Raw genomic sequence first — 24,178 nt, 5'->3', positions numbered from 1 at the left:
TCAACGTAACCCGATCCACTCTTCTTTGCTTTCTGGTGCTGATTAATTCTCCATCTATTTATCTGTTTTTATGTAAACCTCTTTGCTGCAGTTTTGCCTCTATTTCATGTCTCATGCCAAAGAGCCCTTTTCATGTCCTCCCTGCTAAGTATGTTTCGTATAAACTGATAACAAAGTTGAGAGACTGCTCGACTCCCTCCCCCACACTTCCCACCCACCCGCCAACACTCTTCGAGGCAATGCTGTGAGCGCCTCTGTGTTTAGCTTTGTTTGCCTATATAAAGCCTCATCAATAATGCAGAGGCCCCTGACTCCTCTTCCATACACTAAGATCTGCACGGGTCTTCTCTTCCCTCTGCTGCAGAGGAGCCGCTGCCGAGTTAAAACAGGCTCTGGATTAATGAGCTAGACGAGAATTCTTTTTTTTTTTTTACAAATGTGTAGATGACCACGGAGAATCTTGAGATTCCAGTTTTCATGATCGTGATGCGAGGACGGCGAGAATGCTTGCATGAGTGAGGGAAAAAATGGAAAGTAAATAAGCAAATGATTAGGTCAAAAGGTGTTAAGGGTTTGGAGTGTGATAAAAAGTCTATTTTTCTCATTTCGGGCATTTCTTAAAAGAAAAAACGTATGTGAAAAAATGATTATTTTAAAGAGGAAGTCAGTTATAGAAGGCTGTATCTCTGTCACGCTGCAGCATAGGTCAGCAGAGGTCAGGGCTGCTTGCTATAGTCAGCCCACTGACAAGATGAGTCAGTCGCTTAAGGTAAAGGTTTTTTTTATCTATTGAGAAAGTGCTGCTTCCCACTTTAGACGTATTTGACATCGTGATAAATAACAACCTGCTTCAATTTCACATTCTAAAGCCACGTTGCATAAACAACATTCTAACCTCTCTTTTGTTTTATCTCCTAGACTCCATTGAACATGGGAATTTAAACATTTGGACTCGTCCATCCTTAGAATTTGTACTTCCCCCCACATTCAACAAAAGCTTTGAACAGTCAGACTTACAAGACACACAATCATCTGGGGTCACCCTTCAAATGTCTTTCAACGGAACTTTTCCAAGTGAGACTTACATGTGTCGGTACGAGAGCAGCGGGGTAGGCCAGCTTGTGGTGTCTCCACATCCAGAACGAGAAGAGGACGACAGCCGCCAAGCCTATTATTGGAACCAAGGAGTATAGCAGAGTGCTGAAGAGTTGGGGCTTTTGGGGAAAAGGATTGGAAGTTGCTGAAAGGAAAAGATAAAAAAAGGACGCTTTTAGAAACAAAACACATCAGTAGTGTTAAAGGGTTAGTTCACCCAAAATTCAGAATTCACTCCTTTTCTGCTCACCCTCGTGTTGACTAAGGGTTGGATTATTCTCAGAGTAATCTGTTCCTTTTTAGAGTTATATATAGAAAGTGATATTTAGTACTTCCATGTCTGTATAGCTCTTTATTCTTTAAACCTCTGCTACAAACAAGCCAAAAAAACATAGACTTGTTTAAGTTTTTCTAGAACAATTACACTTGTCCAGGCTTGAACAGAAGATGGAAAACAGACAAACAGTATGGAGGTATTTGGATGTTTTGAAGTGTGTCATTTTTGAGGAAGTTGAAGACATTACATTTTTGGCTATAACTCTAAAAAGGGAACTCTGAAAATAATCTCAACCCTTTGTTGACATGAGGGTGAACTATCCCTTTAATGTTCAAGTAATTCTGGTGTGTAATTTGCATGACACAGTTCTACATCATCTCTAAATGCAGCGCACACAGCGTCCTACTTTTTTGATCATATCAATGCACGATTGCGCACACACACCCATACACACACGCGCACACACACAACGGATGGATTAGTGAATCTATCTCGTGACATAACGTAATCCCTCTGCCAAAAATAACCAAGCAATGAACTGTGTCTGACCCCTACTGGAGTTGGAGGGTGATGCCTGCTGGCTCAGCCTGTCCTCTATCCGAGAGGTGCGACAGTCGGCACTGTTCTGATGCCCTTACATCTAACACCACCGAATGTATCGTCTTTCTCGTTTTTGCCCAAAAGAGAAGAAAGTGGCCAATTTGCAAAGCATTAGTGAATCACATCAATTATACGTTGATAAACGTAGATTTAAGTGGGTAGTACAAATGAGGCATTGTGGTTAGCGGAATGTATCCAATCAACAAAGTGAACATGGTGTTACTGTGTTCCCGATTTTTTTGCAACCTGCACGGCTGGTTTATCAGCAACGCTCTTACATTTACTGCATCAAGAACAGATTAAAAAAACAAAACCAACTGCTCAGAGCGATTTAGTGCCTCGAGGTAAACTACTAAACGCTCTCATAAAAAATATAATAATAGGGCTTTGCAGCATGACATCAATTGCAACGTTAATATTGCTAACGTCGATTTGAATGTTGTCAATCATACAGCACGACGCTCTTGCTTTAAATGCGAGAGCTCCAGGAAACAACTAAAAATAATCCCTGTGATAGAATACTGGATCCGAGTTGGAATTAGTTCCACCCAGTTTAGAACTTTGATGTTTATTTTGGTCACAAATCCAGAGATGACAATCCTAAGCACAAAAACAAGACGAAAGTCATTAAACGCTTCGCATCTGAAACAAGAGTCTGCTGTGTCCTGACAAACATGGCATTCATACGCACACGTCTCCAAAGACCCACACGGATGTGTTGTCGTAGTCTGATCAAACTATCTGGGTCCACAATATGAATGAGAAACTGTGTCTTAAATGAAGTAGCACCAGTTATACACAAAGAAGCAGATCTGTCAGAGTAATCCAATGTTTGCTGCCATCTCTCTACAACTCTATTTGATACTGCTTGGACAAAAAAAACAACTAAAAAACATGCTTCTGTACAGTGGAATGTCTATTAATGCCCCAAAATTGGTTTGCCATTTGTGTTAGGGAGTGTTGTGTGTGCTCACACGAGAAAAAAAACTGAAGAACCTGTTAACAGTTTCTACAGTACACCTAATTACTACCACCATCTAGAACAAAAACTGTTGAGAGTTGTTTAACAGTCAAGGCTTGCTGGCCAAAAAAAAGTTTTACCAAAACATCTTTAACAGGAAGTTAAGTCTATTGGGAAATTAAATGTCTTTTCAATTTTTGGGAGGTTCGATCAATCTTAATGATCTCTGCGTTTGTCCTCCTTTAGAAAACACGTCCGTCAGTTTCATTAATCTTCGTTCCCCATCTCATCTTAAACACTGGCATTTAGTGACGGGTTTATTTTGCAACAGCTTGGTAGTGATGGCATCTTGAAAACTATGCCAGGTTTCATTGAATAAGTCGATTAGAGTCAAAGCTTATAATTTGTAAAGTGACTTCTAGTAGATGTTCATGATACAGTGTGTCCTGGGTTGAGTCAGCACTCGGGTGACTTAAGCAATTCTGTAAAACTGAGCCTGAGAAACCTGGGTGTTGTGTATGACATAGTCATATCTCTAGTAAAACGCTGCAAAAATCTGACCAATAACTGAGGAAAATCTCCAAACTCTGGAGTCAGGTGTCACAAGATGATTGGAGCTTGTAATCCATGCATTTTTCTCTTCTCGTTTTCCTTTCTGTAACAGTTTATTTTTGTGTCTAAACAAGAAGGAGCTGTCTCGTCTGCAGTTAATACAAAACTCTGCAGCGAGAATTCTGACCCTCTCTAGTAGGAGAACTCACATTTCTCGGATCCTTAAAACTCTGCATCTGCTGCCAGTTTCTTTCAGGAACAATCTTAATTTTCTGTTTTTTACGTTCAGAGCTATTAATGGTTGTTAACAAAAGCAAATGGTAAATAGTAAACAAGAAATGGAAGCTTATAAACTGAAAGACTCAATGTTTACATGTTTTTATAATTAGTATTACGATTATCCCCTTCAACAAAGCAGAGATTTAAAGAAGAGGATTCTATTAGCTGCAGTTTTCTTGAAGAACAACAGTGATGTGGTCGTTCTAGACTATACATACTGTAGGCGGTTGAATGGTGTGTCTCACTCTGTGGGGGTGCGTCCGGTGCGTACAGGAACTTCTCGTTGCACATGCTGCCTTCGCAGCAGCAGAAGAAAACATCAGGGTTCTCCTTCTTTTCCACACACTCACTGCTGCGGAGCACAGAGGGTAGAACATCGTGAGCACATGTTTACAGCAATCATCTTGTTCGAGACAATTATGTAAGATATGATCACATATAAACACATTCTCTGGTCAAAATTATTTATTTTTTAAAGATTGACTGGCTCTATCTCTGTTTTTATGCATCCTTCATTACCAACTACACAATCAAGCAGGAAAAAAAAAAAACCCACACACACGCGCGCACACACACGCACGCCTTCTCTCTCACACACACTCATCAGATTAAAGGTGGCAGCCACCCTCGATGTTAGCCGGACTCTCCGGGGAGCTGGGATGGCGCCGTCTGAACAGATGTACGCAAACAGTTTGTCTACACAGCAACGTTATCACTCAAGGAATCACATGAAAGCACGAGGCTCACAACAGAGGCTCCTATCAGGCTAATGTTGAAGCAACAAACTTCTATAGCATGTTTTTACAGCACAACCCTAGTGCCTGGACCAGGACTAAACCTCTCACTGCTGAAGTGAATTCCATTCTTACAGTTACGCTCGTACGTGAATGTTTTTGAATTTAAAGAGCAAGTAATATATTGATTTAAGTGTATCTAAAATAGATCTTGGACCACTATTGTACTCATCAGTATGTGTCTGTTTGTACAAAACTCTCTTTTGATTTAAATATTTACATTAGAAAATGTCCCGCGCACTGAATACACTTAGTTTTTCTGGAGATGAACTCTTGTTTACCATAACTTCATTCACTCTGCTGTGTTTGGTCAAGCATTAAGGTTTGTCACCACACGTCATTTATCTCAGAAGTCTCCATCTCCAAGGAACTTGTTGTATAAACAAAGCAGGGTGTGATTTAAGCTGCCTGGAGGACGAGTGAAGCCATTATTACGTCACTATGGACTCTGGTCTCGCAAACATCTCATTCTCGAGATGTCGGACAGAGGCGAACTTTATAAAGTAATAACTTCAAAACATCGTCTTGATGAGGGACTTATTGCATCTTGGAGAGGAAGACTTCAACATTGAAGTCCGGAGAGTTGGGTTTTAACATCAGTTACCCTTTAAGTGGCCAAATGTTCAGAAATTAAATGGGGAAGTGACCAAAATAACCATATTGTGTGTACAAGTGACTGAAAATTGTTTCATTCCTGGACTCTTCCTTAAAAGTAAGGAGAGGCTTGGTTGGAGACGAGGGTCATCTTGTGTTTTTTTTTTTACTGTTTAGCTGAACAGGCAGAATTTGAAAGACGATATTTCACTGGACAGAGGAATAATTGGGTCTCGTTTTCGAGCTCTAATGAGGGATAAGTGTTGGATTTTTGGCTGCGAAGTCGGATTGTTGTGCCACCAATATATGCTTCCCTCTGTACAGTTATACCTGGACATGTATATAGTAAACTTATGTCAACTGCCCAGAAAACAAACGCCATTTTTGTCTGTACATTATTTAAGTGTTAACATAGCAGCAACAAAAACCTAATTTTTTTAGCATGTCAACCATTCTTATTTCTATCCATTTTTAAACCAGTGGAGAATTTGAAACTTTGGATGCACGGTAAGTAATGACACAAAAAAAAAAATTTATGAACCTAAACTTGTACCCAATGTAACTCTATGGCTTTAAATAGCCTTTTTCAAAAAAACAAACCTGATACCAATCTCATTCAAACCGATAAGAGAGACATGTGTTCGTTTATCAGAGGCACAGATAAGATCGAAGGCTACAACAAGAAGATTATCTAGAAGTTGTGATTCATACCAATGTTATTTTGTCAGTGTTTTACATACCTGTCATAGCAGTTGACATCATCTAACCAGCAACCTTTCTTGACAATCTCCACAGTGCCGGAGATGTTCTTCCACGTCGCAAAGCAGTGTTGCCTCTTTTCTTTGTCGCCATAGCAGGGCTCGATTCCACTGCGGTTAGTGCGCTCCTTCTCCCAGCTCGAGTTATAGTAGGCGCATTCTTGTGTCTCCGAGCGTCCCAGGATGGCACCTTAAAACAGAAACAGAAAATTCATCCATGTTTATTCTGCAGCGCAAACAGCCGTTTAAGTCGGGCGGTTAAAAAAGGTTGAGTTTAAGAGGCACTCAGGAGATGGAAAAATCCATTTTCTTCTTCTGACTTTGTCAAGATTTGTTATCTATAACTGGCAGGTGGAGATTTTTACGAGGTCAATAAATTGTGAAGCAATAAAAACGGTAAAATAGCACAGATCCTCTGCTTTGTTACATGTGGCAATGAAAACTATTTTAAAATCAATATAAAATGAATTAATAAAACTCTATCCATATCGTTTAGAAAGAAGGAAGCTTGTGAAAACGCGCGCCAGCAGATCGACTCTCCCTGCCATCAAAATAAACGACTGGGTTCAAGTTTTGGCAAAATGATACCCAGGGATAAAATTGCATGACAGCTCTTCCGTTTAGTGTCACCACTGCTGCTTCGTATCACCTGACAGCTGACAATTTGAGGGGGTTTTTTCACCCATTTTTGTCACATCTGAATTTTAAAACCTTAAACCATTTCAAATGTAAAGTTAAAATAAAGATAAAAGAATGATCAAAGTGGAAGCAGCAATAAAGATTATTTTTTGTCGATAAAGTTTTAATAACTTTAACGCGTGGCTTAATTACTTTATAATTTTTGTCCACTTTTCATCAAAAAAGGGATTCTTAATTGTAAGTGCCTAAGCAAAGTACACCTTAAAACCTGTTGTAGGTGTTTTTTAAAACCTAATTCACTTTTCCTGTGGAATGTGAAATTACCTCGAGGAGAGGTGTCCTATGTGTCCTTACAGAAGTCAAGGCTTATCTTCTCGAGCATAAGAGGTTGGCTACAGGAAGCTCATGGTTATTTTTTTAGTGGAGCAGCTGCTTAAGTAAAGCCAGTTAACGCCAACCCCGGGCCTGGAAGCCAAGCAGGTTCTTTCCAATAGCATTAACAGGTTGATTGAAAGAGATAGAAAAGCTGGCAGGCGAGGTCATCCTTCCTCTAAGCATTCATGACAGCATTTTTTCTTTTTACTTTGAATCCATTTTACATTACCCTTTAAAGTATTAACTAGCCACAGGGGCAGCTGGGGACAGATGTTGGAGTGAGAAATAAAAATATTTATAACTGTGACATTTTAGAGTCAATCACAGAATGAAATTTCCTTTTAATTTTCAATGACATCCCTGCAGTTTGGTAATAAGATATCATCCCCTGCTTATATTGAATCCAACATTATGCATCAAAGTCAAATATACATAAAAAAAAGATGAATGCTACATTGTATTCAAAATTGCTGTTTTCCAGTTTCAAATTACTGTTTGCTTGCATATGCAAATATACAAAAGATAAAATGTTTTTAAAAACTGCAAGAATAACATGACAGGCCAATTTGGGAGCAATTGTACCAATACATGGAATCAGACAAAATACAAGAGGCTTTGGATCTGTTGTGTCCCTCAAGGTTCTGTTTTGGGTCCTTTGAATGATTTTACCCAGGGGAATCAAGTACCGCAAAAATAATAGAGATTTTCCTGATGTGTCTTACCACATTTTTGCTGATGACATCCAGCTCTACCACTCATTTGATCCAACTGAGCCCCAGAGGCTGAACAGCTTAGTCAATTGTTTGCTAGAATCAAACAATGGCTGAGTGAAAACACTTTGCAGCTAAATGTGGACAAAACTGAAACACTGGTGATTGCGCCTGATGATATAGCTCAAGGGTTGAGTCAGTACTTAGGTGACTTAGGCCAACCAGAGCCTGAGAAACCTGGGTGTTGTTTTTGACAAAGATATGCATCTAGTTCAACACTGCAGAAAACCGACCAGAAACTGTTTCCTTCAGCTGAGAAAAATCTCTAAACTAAGGAGAATTATGTCACAACACGATCTGGACCTTGTAATCCATGTGTTTGTGTCTTCTCGTTTAGACTTGTTGAATAAAGGCTGACAGTGCCGAGTTCAGTGTGTGTGACGTCAGCAGAGGCTACGCTAAATTTAACTTTCACAAACTTCAGGACGATCAATGATTTAACAAGTTTGGTTTAGTAATAACACTGTTAATGCTTTACAAACTTACTTTTAACTTGTGTTAATGACAGTTTAAATTATGTTTTTCCCCCCAAATTAAAAAAAAAAAATGTTATTTCAAAGGAGATAGCTAGGACTCACTTTGGCTTCAAGACAAAGTTTAATTAAATAATTTAACACTGACAGATACAGGATATTGCATGTTGCTTCAGGTTGTTTGAGACCGTTAATGCACTTCATTGTGCATCGTTAATATAAGTTTACATTTCTTAATTAAGTTAATATTTTCAAAAGCACTTTTCTACAAGCCCTTTCACATTTGATTAGATATTAGATAAGTATATCCTCATTTATTTGCTACAAAAGTCAAAATCAGCAGTCTGGTCTTTACCTATAGAGGATATTGTATAACATATACAGCTTATAAAATAAATAGCATCTCTTGATGTTACATAAAAAGCTTTCTTTTACAAGAAGTTTCAAAACCATTTTCTTACATAAACCATCTTTCTCAACCGATTATTTCCCTCTAAAGGCTAAAACCATTCAGTGAGGGACATATATTACATTTCCCTGCTAGAAACCACATTTGTTTGTCAGTGTTTATTTAATCTTTAAACTGTGGGAGCTGCTAGAGAGGTGTGCAAAGGTAACACTTAAGCGTATTAGCTACATCTGGTTCAGCAGCATTAGTGGTTCCGCTACTGAATGCCATAGCGATTTTGACCGCTGGTTTGCAAAATATTCCTCATCAATCATATCAAATTATTCACTGTCGACTGAATTGAAAGGAGATGTTTGTCACAGTTTTTAAGTTTTTGTTTTGTTCATCATTAACCAAATTTGTATTTGTTTTTTCTCTCTGTGTTTCAATTGGTTTTGCAAGAAGGCTAGTTTGTTCGTGCGTGGCCTGCGACAGGTGGGTGACCCTTCACCCCTCACCTTAAGCAACAGGGATGGGCTCCGGCCTCCCAAGATCCCATTAGGGTTATACGAGGAAGAAAATGATAGAATGAATTATGTCTTTTCTTTCATTAGCTCAAAGCGATTGGCTTTTGTATGCTCACACCAAACCTGACCTTGGATCAACTGCCAGCAAACAAATGTATTTCCAAATATGACAGAGCTTAAGGCAAGCAAGTTTGTGTTTGACTTGCTCATTGATCAAACTCCTTCCCCGTGTGGGAAAGTGCTGCAAGTCTGACTGAACTCTCCAGCAAAAGCAGCCAAAGATCTTCAATAAATCAAAACAGTGAATCGAATGACATCACCAGCCAGTTCCCTATGGCACCGTGTGCCAAAGGTGGATTGAGCTGGGTGGCAAGTTTTTAAGGACTTGAAGCAAAGAAATCAATCTTGTTCCCAAGTTACAGCTCAGAAATTACTAGAGCGAATCAAAGTGAATGTAGGGACTTAAAGAGCTATCGGCAAAGACGTGCTGTACAATATTTCTCTGCCCATTGAGGTGCTTTCAGGCAATAAAACTTGTGTAGCCTAAGGCACAGACTCCCTTGTTTACAATAATAATAGCTGTCGGATTGAAGTAGGAAGGAAGAGCTTGGATGATAAACTCAAGGTCATTTGTAATAATTCTTGTTGATATAGATTAAGAGTAAAAATAAATAACATTGAAATTACATGAATTCAGTAGTAAGAGGAAAACAAGTAGCTTGTAAAGCCCTGCACTGACTACAAAGATTCTAGGGCTGCTCGATATTTGTGTCTAGAATTGCAATATCGATATTAATGCGGTATTTTTTTTATTTTGACTATTAAACTATTGAGCAATTAGAAAAAGTAGCTTGTCAAAAGTATAAAGGGAATTTAAAGTATACATTTGTGAAAATTGGGGAAACTGTGTCTCAACATCCACAAATATATTTCACATTTGTTTGAATTTTTGGAAAGAATCTGGCGATACGATTTTTTAATGAGCCTTAAAAACAAATCAATGTGAATACTTTCAAACATAGAAAGGTCCAAATATTTAAACCTCTTGTCCAAAAGTTACCTTTTCCATTAATGTGGAAAGAAAATGACCAAAGAATTTCAAATGTTGCATTTATTTGCACTGTACCCATTAACATGATGAACATTCAGATTTTGTACCTGTAGAAAATGTTTGAGTGAAAGTGTTTTTGTTTTTTTTACTAAAAGTGCAAAAGCAATTCTGCCTTTACAGTAGTCTTGACACAAGTTTCATAAGTCTCTGGAATTGCAATTTCAGTTAACTATCTGCGAGAACGCAGTGGATATTTCCGGTGGAACTCCTTTCAACGCTTCAAAAAGCCATCATTACATAATTGTCTGAAAGAGTGCATATTGCGATATAACATATAACAGCGCTTTTAATTTATTTTATACAGAGCGACAGAAGCAACCGATTCATTGCAGCCCTAAAAGATTCATTTTTCTGCATGACTGTTGCATGAGTTGTATTAAGGATAAAGTGACCTACTTTAGTTACGGTGTGTTCAAGTCCCCCCCCCCCCTACATTCGAGAAACTGAAACAACCTTGTCACACCTCGTCCCGAGAGTTGCGTGCTGACATTTGGAGGTGGACACAAATGGAATTTAGCGCTCCAAATAAGCACCAGGTCTCTGCACCGTCAAACAAAGAAAGGTGCCACGGCTGCTGAGAAAGAAACGTAATATGAAAACAGAAAAGATGGCCAACTTGGCAAAGACGCCGCAAATGATCATCTACAGGCAGCTCAGAAAATTCAATCTTTTGTCCTGTCGCCAAGGGGTCACAAAAGTGGAGTCAATTCATAAAGAGCTGTATCGGAGGCCACGACACCATGAGGAAAAAATGCTTTCCTTTTTTTTTTTCTCTTTTAAAAGCTCCTAAAGAGTGATGAAATTTTAATCTTAAGGCAAGATTTTTAAAACTTAAGCTTTGAATATTCTTCTTGCCAAGTTGAATAAAACTTCAAAAACAGATGACTGTGATAATTAAAACGCTTAAGCAACAGGAAGATTTCCACTCACGCGCTACCTAAGAACAAAGGACGTTCAATCTAATTTTCTCTTTAATGGCCGGTCACCGGGGCGGGCTGTGCCCACTCTGCTTAGTAGCCTCATAATCAAGAGGCATCTTGGCGGGCCGGGCCTGCGCTCGGCACTGCGTGCAGTAAAGGAGGTAAACAACTCATTCATCGGGGCTTTTTTTGTGCAGCTGCCAGGAGCCGGGATTGTTCATTATGATGGAATTCGAACAAAGGATCAACTTATCTGTATACAGACACAGTTGCAATACATTAGCTCTAAAGTGTGTGTGAACAAGTGTGACGAGCAGAACAAAAGCCAGCGATCGTTTGTGTGTTGAGTAAAAAGTTATGCAGGGGATCAGATGTCAGATTTTGCTGCCGCTACAAAGATAAAACCTCCCCCACATCGACTTATAGGCGAAGCTACAATGTGTGAATTGCCTCTTGATATAAATAAATAACCGAAAACCCTGGATGGTTGTAGTGTTCTCAGCAGGCAGCGGCTATATTTGCGAGCGCTCCTTCAACCTACACAAAACAACCCTGTAATTCTACAACAACGTTGAGAGATTGTGGGAACGATTTACAAGTTTTTACTTTGTGTTGGTAAATGTGAAATATTTAATAACATGGGTCAAAGACAGCTTTACGAATTGACGAGGTAGACAAAGTTTGAACATCTTTGTTTAAATAAGTTTGAAATCTTATTTGCAATATAGAACATTAAATTAATTTCTGACCATTGATTCTTGGATTTTTGTAAGGTTGTTTTTGCGCCACAAATCAAAGCACCGCAGCTCAAATACATATTGAGCATATATAAATATAATTTTACATACAGGTTAAAGAGAAATAACCATCAGGAAATTGAAAAAATATAGATAAAAAGAATATTCAAAATAAATATATATAAGATTATATAAAATATATCAATTCATTTGACAAACAAGGAATCATTAAAGGCGAAAAGAGCCTACACAACACGGAATGACGTATTTATCACAAGTAATGCATTTAAATCAAAATGTTTTGAACAACTATAATAAAAAATCAGAAGCTTGTCTATGACCATACAAAAGGTATCTTTAAACTCAGCCTGGCATTATAAGGGGCCACTGTTTTTTTGCCCCTGGATTACAAAACGTAGACATTAATCTACAGAAAAATATTCCAGTGCTTGGCTTCAGGGCAGCTGTAGGCATGTTGGGACAAAGACTTTCTTTACAGCAATTGTAGCCGTTTGACTCTTGCAGGTATCAGGCACCAGGGACGGCTCAAGAGACCACTGGCCTGCGGCGAACTTTATTGCCTGAATGAGTATCAGGCACTTTTTCATGGACTTCGTGTAGATTCAGAAGTCGATGCTTAACGTGAAATGAGCCGCATTGGCTTAGTTTGCCTTTCCTTGGGACATCAATGAAACAGTGAAGACAAGGAATACTTATTTTTAGGAGACGAAAGATAACGTGGTACCAAATCAGAGTTGGTGAGGGAGCCTGGATGAAAAACAGGATGCTTTTGAGCGTGGACACTTATTACTGTAATTTTTTAACAGAGTCGCCTTGATCTAGCTGAAGTTACGTTTATGCACCAATCAGATGGTGTCGTGACATGGCAGGGGCGGTTGGGTTGGCTTGAGCGAGCAGGTTACAAAGGCTGCACTCTTTCCATAGCCAGGAGGAGGGGACATGGTGAGAGTGGGCATTAAAAAACACCACAGTCAGCGACTGAATCCAATCCCTTTAATCCTCGCTGGTATGCAACAGCAACAAATGCCCGTAGGTCCTTGCCTCAATTAGCGTTGATGGGGCCGCTCGACGGACAGGTCAGGAGAGTGCTTCAGTCTCTCGCCACCATCTGTAGTCAACTGTGCGTTTGCACATTAAAAAGGTGCATACCAGGGACGCCTGCTGAGTTACATAGGCCGAGTTTTACCCTCTGCATGCCGGACATTCTTTACAGGACGGGCAGTTTTATACGAGAAGACATGTGTCCCTTGGTCCCTGTACTTTAATACTCCTATACTGTTCTTTATCTAAGACGGTGCAAGATTAGGCGTAACTAGGTGGTGAATTTGCAAAGGGGTTCACAACTTAAACAATCAATACAAATGTTTTGTGTGCCGTGAACACACGGACCCTCATGTTAATCAAAACAGACCCCTTATTTTACAGCTTTTACCTCTTGGAAACAGACGTCTACAGTCATGGAGATTATGTAACTGCCTTTCAGAGCCATGGAATTTTCTTTTTTTGTAACGTGACTTTTTGTGAAATAATAATCCAAATATACAATAGCATCTTAAGCTTCGTATGGCATTAAATATTTTGGGATATAGCGGCTATAATCATTTTAGTAGTTATAGTAGATATAAGGTGACAATCCCTTTTTGCAAAATCCACTTCATTTATCAACACATTCCACAACACAACGTTCAGTTTGAGTCACTTCTTAAAACAAGGCAAAAAGGAAAACTGGAAAATGTTCTTTTTGGCACCCTTCCTTTGTAAGAACAGACATGCAGACATTTGAATACCATCTTATAATTAAGTGGTAGATCCAAGAATGCTCGAAGGCATTGACTTAGCTTGTGTACTTAACATTAGAAATATCAACGGTTATATTTGCTTACGAATTGTGGTTATCAAATAGGTCCATGTGCTCCAATTTAGGAAAAAAAAAATCTGGCATAAACTCAAACAGTAAAATAGGTAGCTATGTCTTATAAAGCGCCTTCTATGCTTATTCAGCACCTAAAACGCGTTACATTAAGTCACTTATTCATTCACAACCTCACTTACCGACAGGAATAGGTTGCCATGGAGAGTGCCAGTTTAACCATCAGAAGCTATCAATGTTAAGTGCCTTGCTCAGGGACACAAGGACACAAACAAGGTTTAGATTTAACCGACAACCTTTCCCCATTTCAATAACTCAATGTGAAAAGAAGCAACAGTAACCACGATTCAGCCTGCTTGTCCCAACATACACGCAGCGCAGAGTCAATAAAAAGGATTGACGTCTCCTCCATTAAAATAGGTGTGTTGTGGTGTCTTTTAAAGTCTCAAATGATTTACATGAATAGTTTCGTTTAGCAACTGCTTAAACATACAACCTTAATTTTTCGTTGAATATCATATATATATATACAGTATATATATATATATATATATATATATATATATATACACCGACTTATTTCCATTTCGGTGATAAAGCCATATTGTTGCCAAACTTGTTTCCCGCCTGAAAAACATTACTTTTGTCGTTCCAAGGAGGACGATAAACTTGGAAAGAAGTCATCGCCTCTCTTATCTGTCATGTTTTCTTTGTATTGCTAAAAATAATTGAAGGTCTGTAAATATAATTTTGGCTGTGTGAGAAGATAAACGCATGATGCAATGTGCAACGTTACCTTGACTTACTTTTGTCCCTACAGGAAAGTTTTTGTTTTTTTTTAATTTATGAGCACTTACTCTGCTCGTCTTTTGCTTGAAATTGAGAACTGACATTCAAGACACTGGAAAAAATGCCAAAGTGAAGCATTTGTAGAGAATCCTTTTTCTCACTTATTGAAAACCAAAGTTTTCCATCATGGATATGAGGCGTACGAATTAAAATAAAATGTTCTAAAATGAGTTAGAGAGAAAGAAGTGAGTGAATACGAAGCTTAGGAGGCAGTTCACATGAAAGTCTTGAAGAAAAGAGGGGAAGCAGAAGAGGGGGTGGCATAAAGAAAATGTTTCAAAAATGTATCATTTATAATGTAGAGGGTTTTTTTTAAAAAGGGGTGTTGAAAAATATTAACATCATATTTAATTTCATTGCAATGTGGTAACTGTTTTTCTCCAAGAAAATGTATTTAAAATAGTTGAAATGGTTTTCACAGGTCGAAATGAAAAAAAATTATTTTCGAGACAAAGCTTTTAGTCTATGGAGTAGATAAATCCCTATCTTTCATCAGCGCAGGCGTCAAAGAGCCTCTACGACTCCGAGCTCATCTTTATATTTAGTGTAAACTAATGACACCAACTGGTCACGAGGCCCCACGCAGCCAAAATAACACGCCAACGCTTGTTTATTTTTAATTGAGATTACGTTTCAAGCTTGGGGAGCTACAAATTTATCCTCAAAAAAAAGCAATTTAGGGTTTACAGTTTTGTTTACCAATACCAGAGATGTGAAGTGAAATAAGTTTTTGCCTTTTTAATAGAGCTATGTTAAAGAGCTTCTCAACCAATAATAGATGACATTTTTCACTTTCAATATGAGACAAGAGTTACCCAACAACAACAACAAACTGTATTCCTTTTAAATTTTAAATAAAAATGTTTACTGTCAAATTTATTTTGCTACACATTAGGAACTTCAATGCAATACAATAGATGTGTGACAAGGCAAAAAAATCCCCTCTAAGTAAAAGCTGCTGATCGACCAGAAAAAGGAGTTTACAACCATGACATGAGACGTTCACAAAGGCCTTCACCGTGTTTATCACGTACACGCAATGATTGACCGAAATCCAAATTAATTCCACTTGCTAGCTTATCTCGTGCTTTGCTCTTACGAAGCATAATTGCAACATGCTTGTTCCAGTTCCATTAATCCAACCCAATTTAAAGTTAGTGCAAATTCAACAAGAATGTCTGAATATCTGTTGAAATAGTTTGTAAGTGCATGCAAAAGAAACAAGCTGTTAAAATTGATAATAAATTAATCTGGTTATTATTACCATTTTCTGTCCGACTTTTCTCAACTCATCTTATCTTTGGTAGTATCGTTTAGTTTTTTCTCAACCTGGGTTGGGATCAAAGCTGTAACCAACTATGACGTCATTTGAACGTGTAGGATCCGCATAAACAAGAATAGTCATGGCCAAAAATACCAGCAACACTGCAGTCTTGTAAATGTTCATATATTCAAGTTTATTTCTTGTACTTGCTTTTGAACAACACCTTAAATAAGTGAACTAAACAATGGGCTGGACGTTATTATTGGAACCCTCTCAAAATAGTGACACCTGTATAGCAACAGAATGGAAGACAAAATTGATATCAGATCACACCATCTGCTGTCATGTGAATAGAGAGACACCACAGTACAAATGTCTGGAGGGCACCACTACTGACGAGAAGACAAAAACTGGAATCTCCCAAAACGAATGGGTCAAAGCCACAATCGTTCTCTGACCAAATGAGATCTAAATATAACTTTTTGGTAGAAGACACCAGTTTGTATGGAACAAAAATAAGCACATGGTCCCTTCAGAGATGTATTGCAGTCACGTTGCCTTTTCTGCCACTGGATGGACTGTGTCTTTAATGAGGAAAATAGTGCCCGGTGTCAGGAAGCCATGTCACCACAAGAGGTCATGGGTCTTCCAGCGCGACAATGACGCATAATAAAAGTTGCACAGAAACGGTTTCCGTCAAAGGATTCATTGCTTATCAACTAACAAGGACCAACGATGACTTCATTGGAACAACTCAATAGTCAGAGAAGCAAAGTCCATGTAAACAGCCAAAATAAAATCCAAGTACAAAACAGACAGAAACAGAAAAGTTTAAGAGCAAAGTAGAACAAGACAGAAAAAAAAGTGCGGGTGGGCAAGGCCAACAAGATTCTTTATCAGTTTCCTTTCAATATCTAAGAGAAATGGCTGCATTCAAGAGGTCATCCCAGGTTCATGGACGGAAAAGCTTGATTAAGACTTTATAGCCAAGTAATGTCTTCTCTGTTATAATGGCTGTCACTTCAAGGCCTGAATGGGTCGAACGTTGACGATGCAAAAGCGAAAAAGCTGAGACTGCTCGAGACATCCACTTGACTTGGTACACGGAGAACCCAGTCGACATCTTGGAGTGGTCAAAATAGCAGAGAGGTGGCAAACGTTTCTGGATTAAAATAAACTGCTGCATTCCAAACTGATTTAGAATGGTCTTTTAGTTGTGCAACTGTGAAACATACCCTTTGTTAGATGTATTAATCTCATTTTTATACATTTAAAAATTTTGGAAAAATCAGAGTAACTCAGATTTTTTTCAGCAGCTATACACTGTAAATATAGCCACAACTTTAGCACCTATACACTTTGCAAGACTGAGAGGAACACCATAAAACATCTGTTTAAGAGGCTTTATTTGATACTGCTTGTGGATTGGTTGGCAGAGACACAGCCCAAAAGCGCAGAATTCAATACTGGTCTTTGGTCTATGAGATAATAGCTGGGAATAAAAGCAAAAAATCTCCCGTTTATGGCAGAAAAGACACTTTTTGAGATTCCCAAAAGTGACAGAACCCGACAGCAGCAGTCACAGCATCGGGGACAATATATACTCCTGCCCAAAGCTCATAAGACACCTTAACCTTTCAGTAGTCCCTGTGATAAGAGGCGAAGAGGTTCGAGAGAATTCAACGACATGGAGGAACTCTGCCAAGAGAGTGAAGAAGAGCGAAGAGGATAACAAGGGAGGAAGTGTAAAGCAGGTGAAAGCCCCTGAGAGCGACTGAAACAAGAGCATGATGAATGTATAGCTCACAGTTTTTAATCAAGGATCAAAGAAAACCCTTTCCGTCAGTGCAGCCAGCTTGTCTAGACTGAAACTCTCCCCAGCACATGAGGCAACATCTGCAGGACGCCTTAATTACAGTAATACTGCATTTGGGCTTGGTCTTCACGAAAGGGACACTACGAAATGGTCTGAATGCGATTCCAATTGTCCAGGGCATTGGATCATCGCTTGTGTTCACGTCACCTTGAAGACGCTATAGACTCATCTCTTGCTTGTCATACGCTTCCCTTGAAAGTTGATGTCAAACATTGTACCCTCCCTGTACCATGTCATTTGTTTTCATTCCAGTCAGTCCTGGCTGGAGGGGTAATTCATCGACTTTCCATTACCGTGGAACACACGGTCTGCATTTACATTTCAGGCTTTTAGCTGATGCTCTTTTCTGGCTTGACTTACAATAAGCTCAACGACAAAGATTTGTTCAAGGTCAGTGTTGACCAATGGCAGAACGTCTTAAAAGACCATGTGACCTACTGGTTCAACAAAAGCCTTGCTGACTCACACCTGCATTTCAACCTATTTGCACTCAGTCCAAAGAATATATATGAATGCTTGTCTGTGAAAATAATTCCCTAGTGAACAAAAAAAAAAGGAACCTTGGTCTACATAGTTGGGTGGGGCCTTGGTGCAATACAAAGTAATGTATAGGTGTATGTATATGATGAACAAGACTTTTAGAATGTTTGAGTGTAACAATTAATTTAGGTAATGCTTATGGGATAGATAATCATAATAAGACCTATACGGGCAAAATGAAACCTACATATACATCCAAAGGAGCTCAGAGAAAAATTCTAAATTCATTTTTTACATTATTTTTTTCATGTTAAAATGGTAAATAAATTGAAAACCCCTCAAAAATTGAGCTTGAAGCACTTCAAGCTGCTTAATAGTTTTTTTTTTTTTTTTAAATAGGAAGATGGATATTATATTCTATAAAGGAAGTTCGCTCGAAAAAAAGGGAAAGCCCCAGGGGTCAATGTACACAATTTTTCTATACACGCGTGGTCGAGGCTTGTAACTGCTATATAAACTGTTACAGGCGTTTGTGGTGTATAACCACTAGAGGGTTATATCTCAATTCAAACACTTCCTTATCCTCATTACAGCAATGACAGTAATTGTTACACCAAATTGTCATTGTAGAGCTACTTCAAATAATTACTTAATGCCACCATAATAGATAACATAAGTTTATTTACTGTATTTTTCCGACTTAAGGTGAACTTGAAACCCATTCTTTAAAAAAAATAAAAAGCACATGTTTTATAATGCATTAATTCCAGTTTTACCCACTGACCTAGATCCGGTTTCATGGGTAAAACGGCATTAAAAAATCTGTCAAAATGTTAGTAAACTATTAGGCCGTTACCAAAGGCTCCATTGTAATACATATTGTAATACGCTGTAATACTACAACGTCGCACTAGGTGCATTTTATAAACATTGTAATCCCTGTATAAGTATAATTAAAATTGTAAATATGAATACAATTGTGTTACCTGTACAGTCGTTCATAAAAGCTCTCCATTAAAAGATATTGACGGTCAAAGTACCCACATCCCATGACTAAAACTCACACGAGTCATTGGTTAACAGCAGCGCTGCATCCCTTGCAGGCATGTTTACTGTATATTGGTGAGAAACTCATGTGGAGGTGTATTTGGTTATTGAGTTTTCTAACTGGTTATGATATGATATCTGTGCTACTGTTTACACGAGTAGCTGTTGACACCCATACTAGTCAGCAATAACACACAAACACACTTCCTTCTGGGCATGCACTCAACATATTCATGGGAACAACATTCATTTGCAATTGATAATTGATTCTAAAACATGTCTAAACACTGTTGCACACAATTTTCCCACATAAATGTGGGGTTGTGTATAAATTTAAAACGCAAAGAAATCTACATAATTGCGTAACACTTTTTAGGTCTACAGCTAAATGGTTATTACATAACTAATCCAAGTTATTGTTTTACTCATTTAATTAAAAGTTATATTTCAACATTATCGTTTTCCCTTGTGCAACCTTTTCACACTTGAAATGAAAGTTTTTCATTTCTTTTTCTGCCTAAGCAGCAAGAGCCAGAAAGTATTCCCACATAATCCCCTTGTATTTGCTTTAACCTGTTCAAGGCATCTACGATCTTATCCGCCACCACATCTTTTCTTATTTTTGCTCCGAGGTGCTTTATCTCCGATTAAATTGGCTTACATTAGCAAGAGCAAGTTAAGACAGACAACTCCTGGGGAAAATTCCCATCATAATAATTACAGTGTTTTTAATGAGTCTTAATTCTAGTTAAAGAACAGGTTTATGTGGTAAATGTGTATGTAGCAGCCCTAATGCTTTTTAGAGTATTTTATCAACCGCGATGTCTTTACTTTTTTAGCATAATACAATACAGTACACGATTTCACTTGTTTGTTTTGAGAAGGTTTTTTGAAAAAAAAGACAAACTATGTTTTCGCTTTAACGTGATTTCAAGTTGCTGCGGTTTGATTGATTTCTTTTAAAAATAACATTTAATGGCAAATTGACAAATGGCATTGTGTTGCATCACACACAAGGATCACAGTTTCCATTTGGATGTTCAACTTTCAGAACTCCAAGTTTTAGTTACAATCCTTTAGTGAGATGATCCAGTAACTTAACGTATGAAAAAAGGGGATCATTTTTTTGTAGACTTTTCTTGAGTAAAATTAAAAAAACATCACACACAACATCTGTCCTTGGCCAGCTTTGCTGTGCGTCTTGTTTTTTTCCTTTTAAACGCAGCAACACAGAATGATGCATACCCATGGAATGATTCTGGTTGGTTGGACCTGAAGGAAAACTGAAGCTAAATTTGGCTTTAAAAATACACCTCGGCCTCTGGGAGCTAATAAATAATGCACCCAGTGCGTATTAGAAAGCACACACTCACAAACATGCAGGACGTATACGCTAAATAATCAGCTCAGTCATACAATTTTTGTGCAGTTTGCCACTAAATATGCTATTATTTGTAACGTTTTTTGTATTGGCAGTATATTTGAACCCAACTCATAGTTTTTAGGGATTTAATGTTGTTTAGTAAAGATTAATCTGCAACATACTGAAAACAACAGCTCTCTTATGTATGCCTGCTAATCTATAAACAACCTGATAATATAAACTTCTTAACCATTAAATAAAGCAACTATACAAATGTATGTAGCCAGCAAGCTGATGTGTAAATATCACACAATTACATTCTAGTTTTAAAAAGAAGGCACATTTTTTTTTCCCCCGGCATCCTTTTCACAAGATAATTTGAAAACCAAATGAAAATAAAACACAAATTGATTCTTTATGATTAACTTAGATCATATGAACTGAACAACAAACCAAAATGTAAATGGACAATTGATGCCAATAATCCAATAATGGAAAATGCCACTGGAAACCAGCAACTGTTGTATCAAAACCCGACCCAACTGTAATTCAAATTAAACCACTAGTCACGACCAAAAATCTATTAAATTATTTGGCGACAGCGTCATGTTGAAAAATGTCAAACTCAACAGATGCTTTTGTAATTCACCTCAAAGAAGAAAAAAAAAGGGGGGGGAACTCTGGAGGCCCCTTCACTCACTTCAGCAGTTAACCTTGATCCTGATTGTGTTACAGGGCCAGTCAAACATGCCAGCCAGAGACAAAATAAACGCCAAGCAGCAGCTGAACAACATTAGACCATGTCAAATCTCTCTAATGAAAGCAGCAACACACCACAAAAATGGTGGCAAAGTTCAACAATCCGATGCATTTTGGCAGACAAGCAGTAACTTCTCACAACCATTTTATCCTAACTTATACAAAAAAAAAAAAAAGATACTTAACACTTGTAATACGCAAGTACCACAACTCAACCACTTCCTTCCTCACTGAAACTGGTATCTGACTCATTGACTAAAGTCTAGCAGCAGCGGTCCAACAACAACAAAAAAAATCCAGTATATTTTAATATTGATTAAAAAGTGCTTAAACATAATTCAAATAAGAAATGTTTGTAGTCACTGTGAGTAGCGAACACCAAGCTTTGTATGTCTACTGTAAACATTTCTGAAGTTATTTTCAGTTGCAAGAATCTTAAATATATTGATCATTTACCATCTGATAGATTTAGGATAGAGGATTAATAAGTGAATACTCAATAGGGGTGTGAGAAAAAAAAGAAATATCTATAATTGTCATTTGCAGTCGGATATTACTGATAAAGTAAGTAACCTGAGTCAACAGGAATAAAAAAAAAAAGTTAAAGAATAACTATCCTTTATAGGTTATTGTAAATTGAGTTACCATAGCACTGGTTTATGCGTTATATGATAATTATTATAGGTTTACATTAATATGTATTCAAACATATTACATATATATGCAGAACTGTCACAGTATGAATACGTAGCATATTAAGAGTTATCCAACATGAAGAGCAGCTGGATGTTACGTTCCAATTCCACCCAGATTATTATGACAGCTCAAGTAAGTAGCACTCAATACTCCCACTTAATAACGGGCAAAGGAATAATCACAGACTGCTCTTAAATAACACCTTGCTTCAATTGAGCGACGAGTTAAAAACATTTTAATTTGAAAGTGAGAGGATTTTCCGTCAGATTTTTCTTCCTTGCAAAGACACCTTTGTGCGACACATTCTTATATTCAATAACACCGTTTGGCTTTTTTGATTTCAATCGACTGTATTGCATTAGAGATTTTTAAAAAAGTAAAATGAATCACTGAGATATTCACTCTTTGTCAACAACCATTCCTTTTTCTACAGCATCGACCTACAATGATCTCTGGAGGACGGTGTGTATTGATGGAGTTATGGATCTGACGTAACTGCTGGTAAAGAAAGAAATTCGGAAATCCAAAATGGTGATCCATTCTCTTGCTGGTGTACATTTGCAATAAAGATGCCGTGACTCCAAACAGAAGCACACAAAAAAAAGTGTGGCCACCTCAACATCACCATTTATAATTTAAAAAAATGAAATAAAATGTATGTTGACAGATAAAAGTTGCAATAATCCTTTGACTGTCAAACTAACCATGCATGCAAGATTCTCCCAGAAGAAGAGCTGAGAGGTTTGCACTTTATTTGTATAAGTAAACTAGTGTTTACCTAGATTCAACAAGACTCCTGCAGAGCAATACCAACCTGCTCCCCACACGCACGCACACATGCACGCACGCACAGAAGAGGCCATGTTTTAGAAAAGGTGAAATGGCAGATACAAGATTATTTGGCTCGGATGCAGTGGATCGTGCAGTGTTTTTTTTTTGAGTGACTTATGTACATGTTGAGTTCGAATCCCTTCCACACCCACCTGAAGAACACGAGATGAGAAAGACAGCGAAGGCCAGTTTGGTAGCGTTTCCCATTTTCCATTCGAATGTGATCCAATGACTGTATGAAGAATATCAAAAACAGTTGCCAAAAAAGCACAAAAAAAGCAACAAAAAAAAAAAAAGATTCTTCAAGTCAAATGAGTGTTGATGCAGATTTCAGGATATATTTAGGCATTTTTTTCTAATGTCATTCGGAGCTTTAAATCCACAATATCCCATACAGGCTTGTTGGTATTTCCCAGGATTATTTTAAAGACAAACAATGACGGAAGACTCGCTGACATTCCAGCCAGGGATGAATATTTGCCAGAATTTCAGCATTCTTTGAGAGAGAGCGAGCTAAAGTTATGTTGCAGGAGTCACCATCCAGACGAGCGGGACGTCACGTCGAGCCGCGGCCGGAACACAACTACAATCCATCGGATGGAGACTGGAGCTCACTCCGCAGTCCAGCCAAACTTCTCCTCGACGAGCTCCGAGCCAGACCCCCCAAAGAAAACACTATCTGCATCATTCCAAAAAACTTCACGGGGTTGTGTAGGCGACGGGGAAACGTCGGCTTCCGAACTCCTCTGCTTGTGGTCCCGGCGGTTCTATGGCTTCTTCGTCCCGAATACGAGGCGCCTTCTCCGGGGTGTGAGCTTTACTCACACAAACCAGGGCCTTGCAGATGTCCTTTTTTTTTTTAAAGATGCATTTGTCGAGCAGAAAACACACGGCGTCGACGGCGACCGAATGGCGCCGTAAATCCTCGTCACGAAGAGCAAAATATCGAGTTGATGTCGTGATAGTTTTTTTTGACGAAGCCCCGCTTTGCTTGCTTGTCTTCGTCTCTGGTTCGGGACAATTTCAAGATGGCGTCACCGACCCTTAGATAAAGCTGGGCTCTGTGATTAAGTACACATCCGGTTTGGATTTTCCAAATAATACATGTTTATGTAATTATCCGAAAGTGGGGCATTACAATAAATCTAATGTTTGCACAGTATCCATCATTATTTTCATTGAATACTCACCGTGTTTTAAATGTGACACTTATTCATTTGTATCGTGGCAGAGACATCCAGACACGTTCGCGCGAAAAATGCCACAACCCCC

At 38.3% G+C, this 24,178-nt stretch overlaps 1 protein-coding gene across 4 annotated transcripts in view; it reads right to left on the bottom strand.

Annotated features, from left to right (window-relative positions):
- Positions 1–23,914, bottom strand: part of LOC148079891 (activin receptor type-2A-like) — a 40,325-nt gene extending 16,411 nt beyond the window's left edge. For 2 of the 4 annotated variants that reach the window (XM_087791612.1, XM_087791613.1), the window contains exons 1-4: positions 23,059–23,914; positions 5,893–6,100; positions 3,983–4,116; positions 1,086–1,240 (exon numbers count right to left, since the gene is read on the bottom strand). In XM_087791612.1, coding sequence (XP_087647738.1) covers positions 1,086–1,240; positions 3,983–4,116; positions 5,893–6,100; positions 23,059–23,113 — 552 coding nt within the window. In that variant the 5' untranslated portion in view covers positions 23,114–23,914. The remainder of the gene's footprint in view (positions 1–1,085; positions 1,241–3,982; positions 4,117–5,892; positions 6,101–23,058) is intronic. The other 2 variants (XM_087791614.1, XM_087791615.1) reach the window with 1 other exon arrangement.
- Positions 23,915–24,178: the final 264 nt, after the last annotated feature.

The sequence above is a fragment of the Callionymus lyra genome, chromosome 5 (genome assembly GCF_982586985.1).
Source record: "Callionymus lyra chromosome 5, fCalLyr1.hap1.1, whole genome shotgun sequence".
NCBI lineage: Eukaryota > Metazoa > Chordata > Actinopteri > Syngnathiformes > Callionymidae > Callionymus > Callionymus lyra.
Note: the sequence above shows the minus strand (reverse complement) of the source record. Positions and strands in the feature narration are given on the sequence as shown.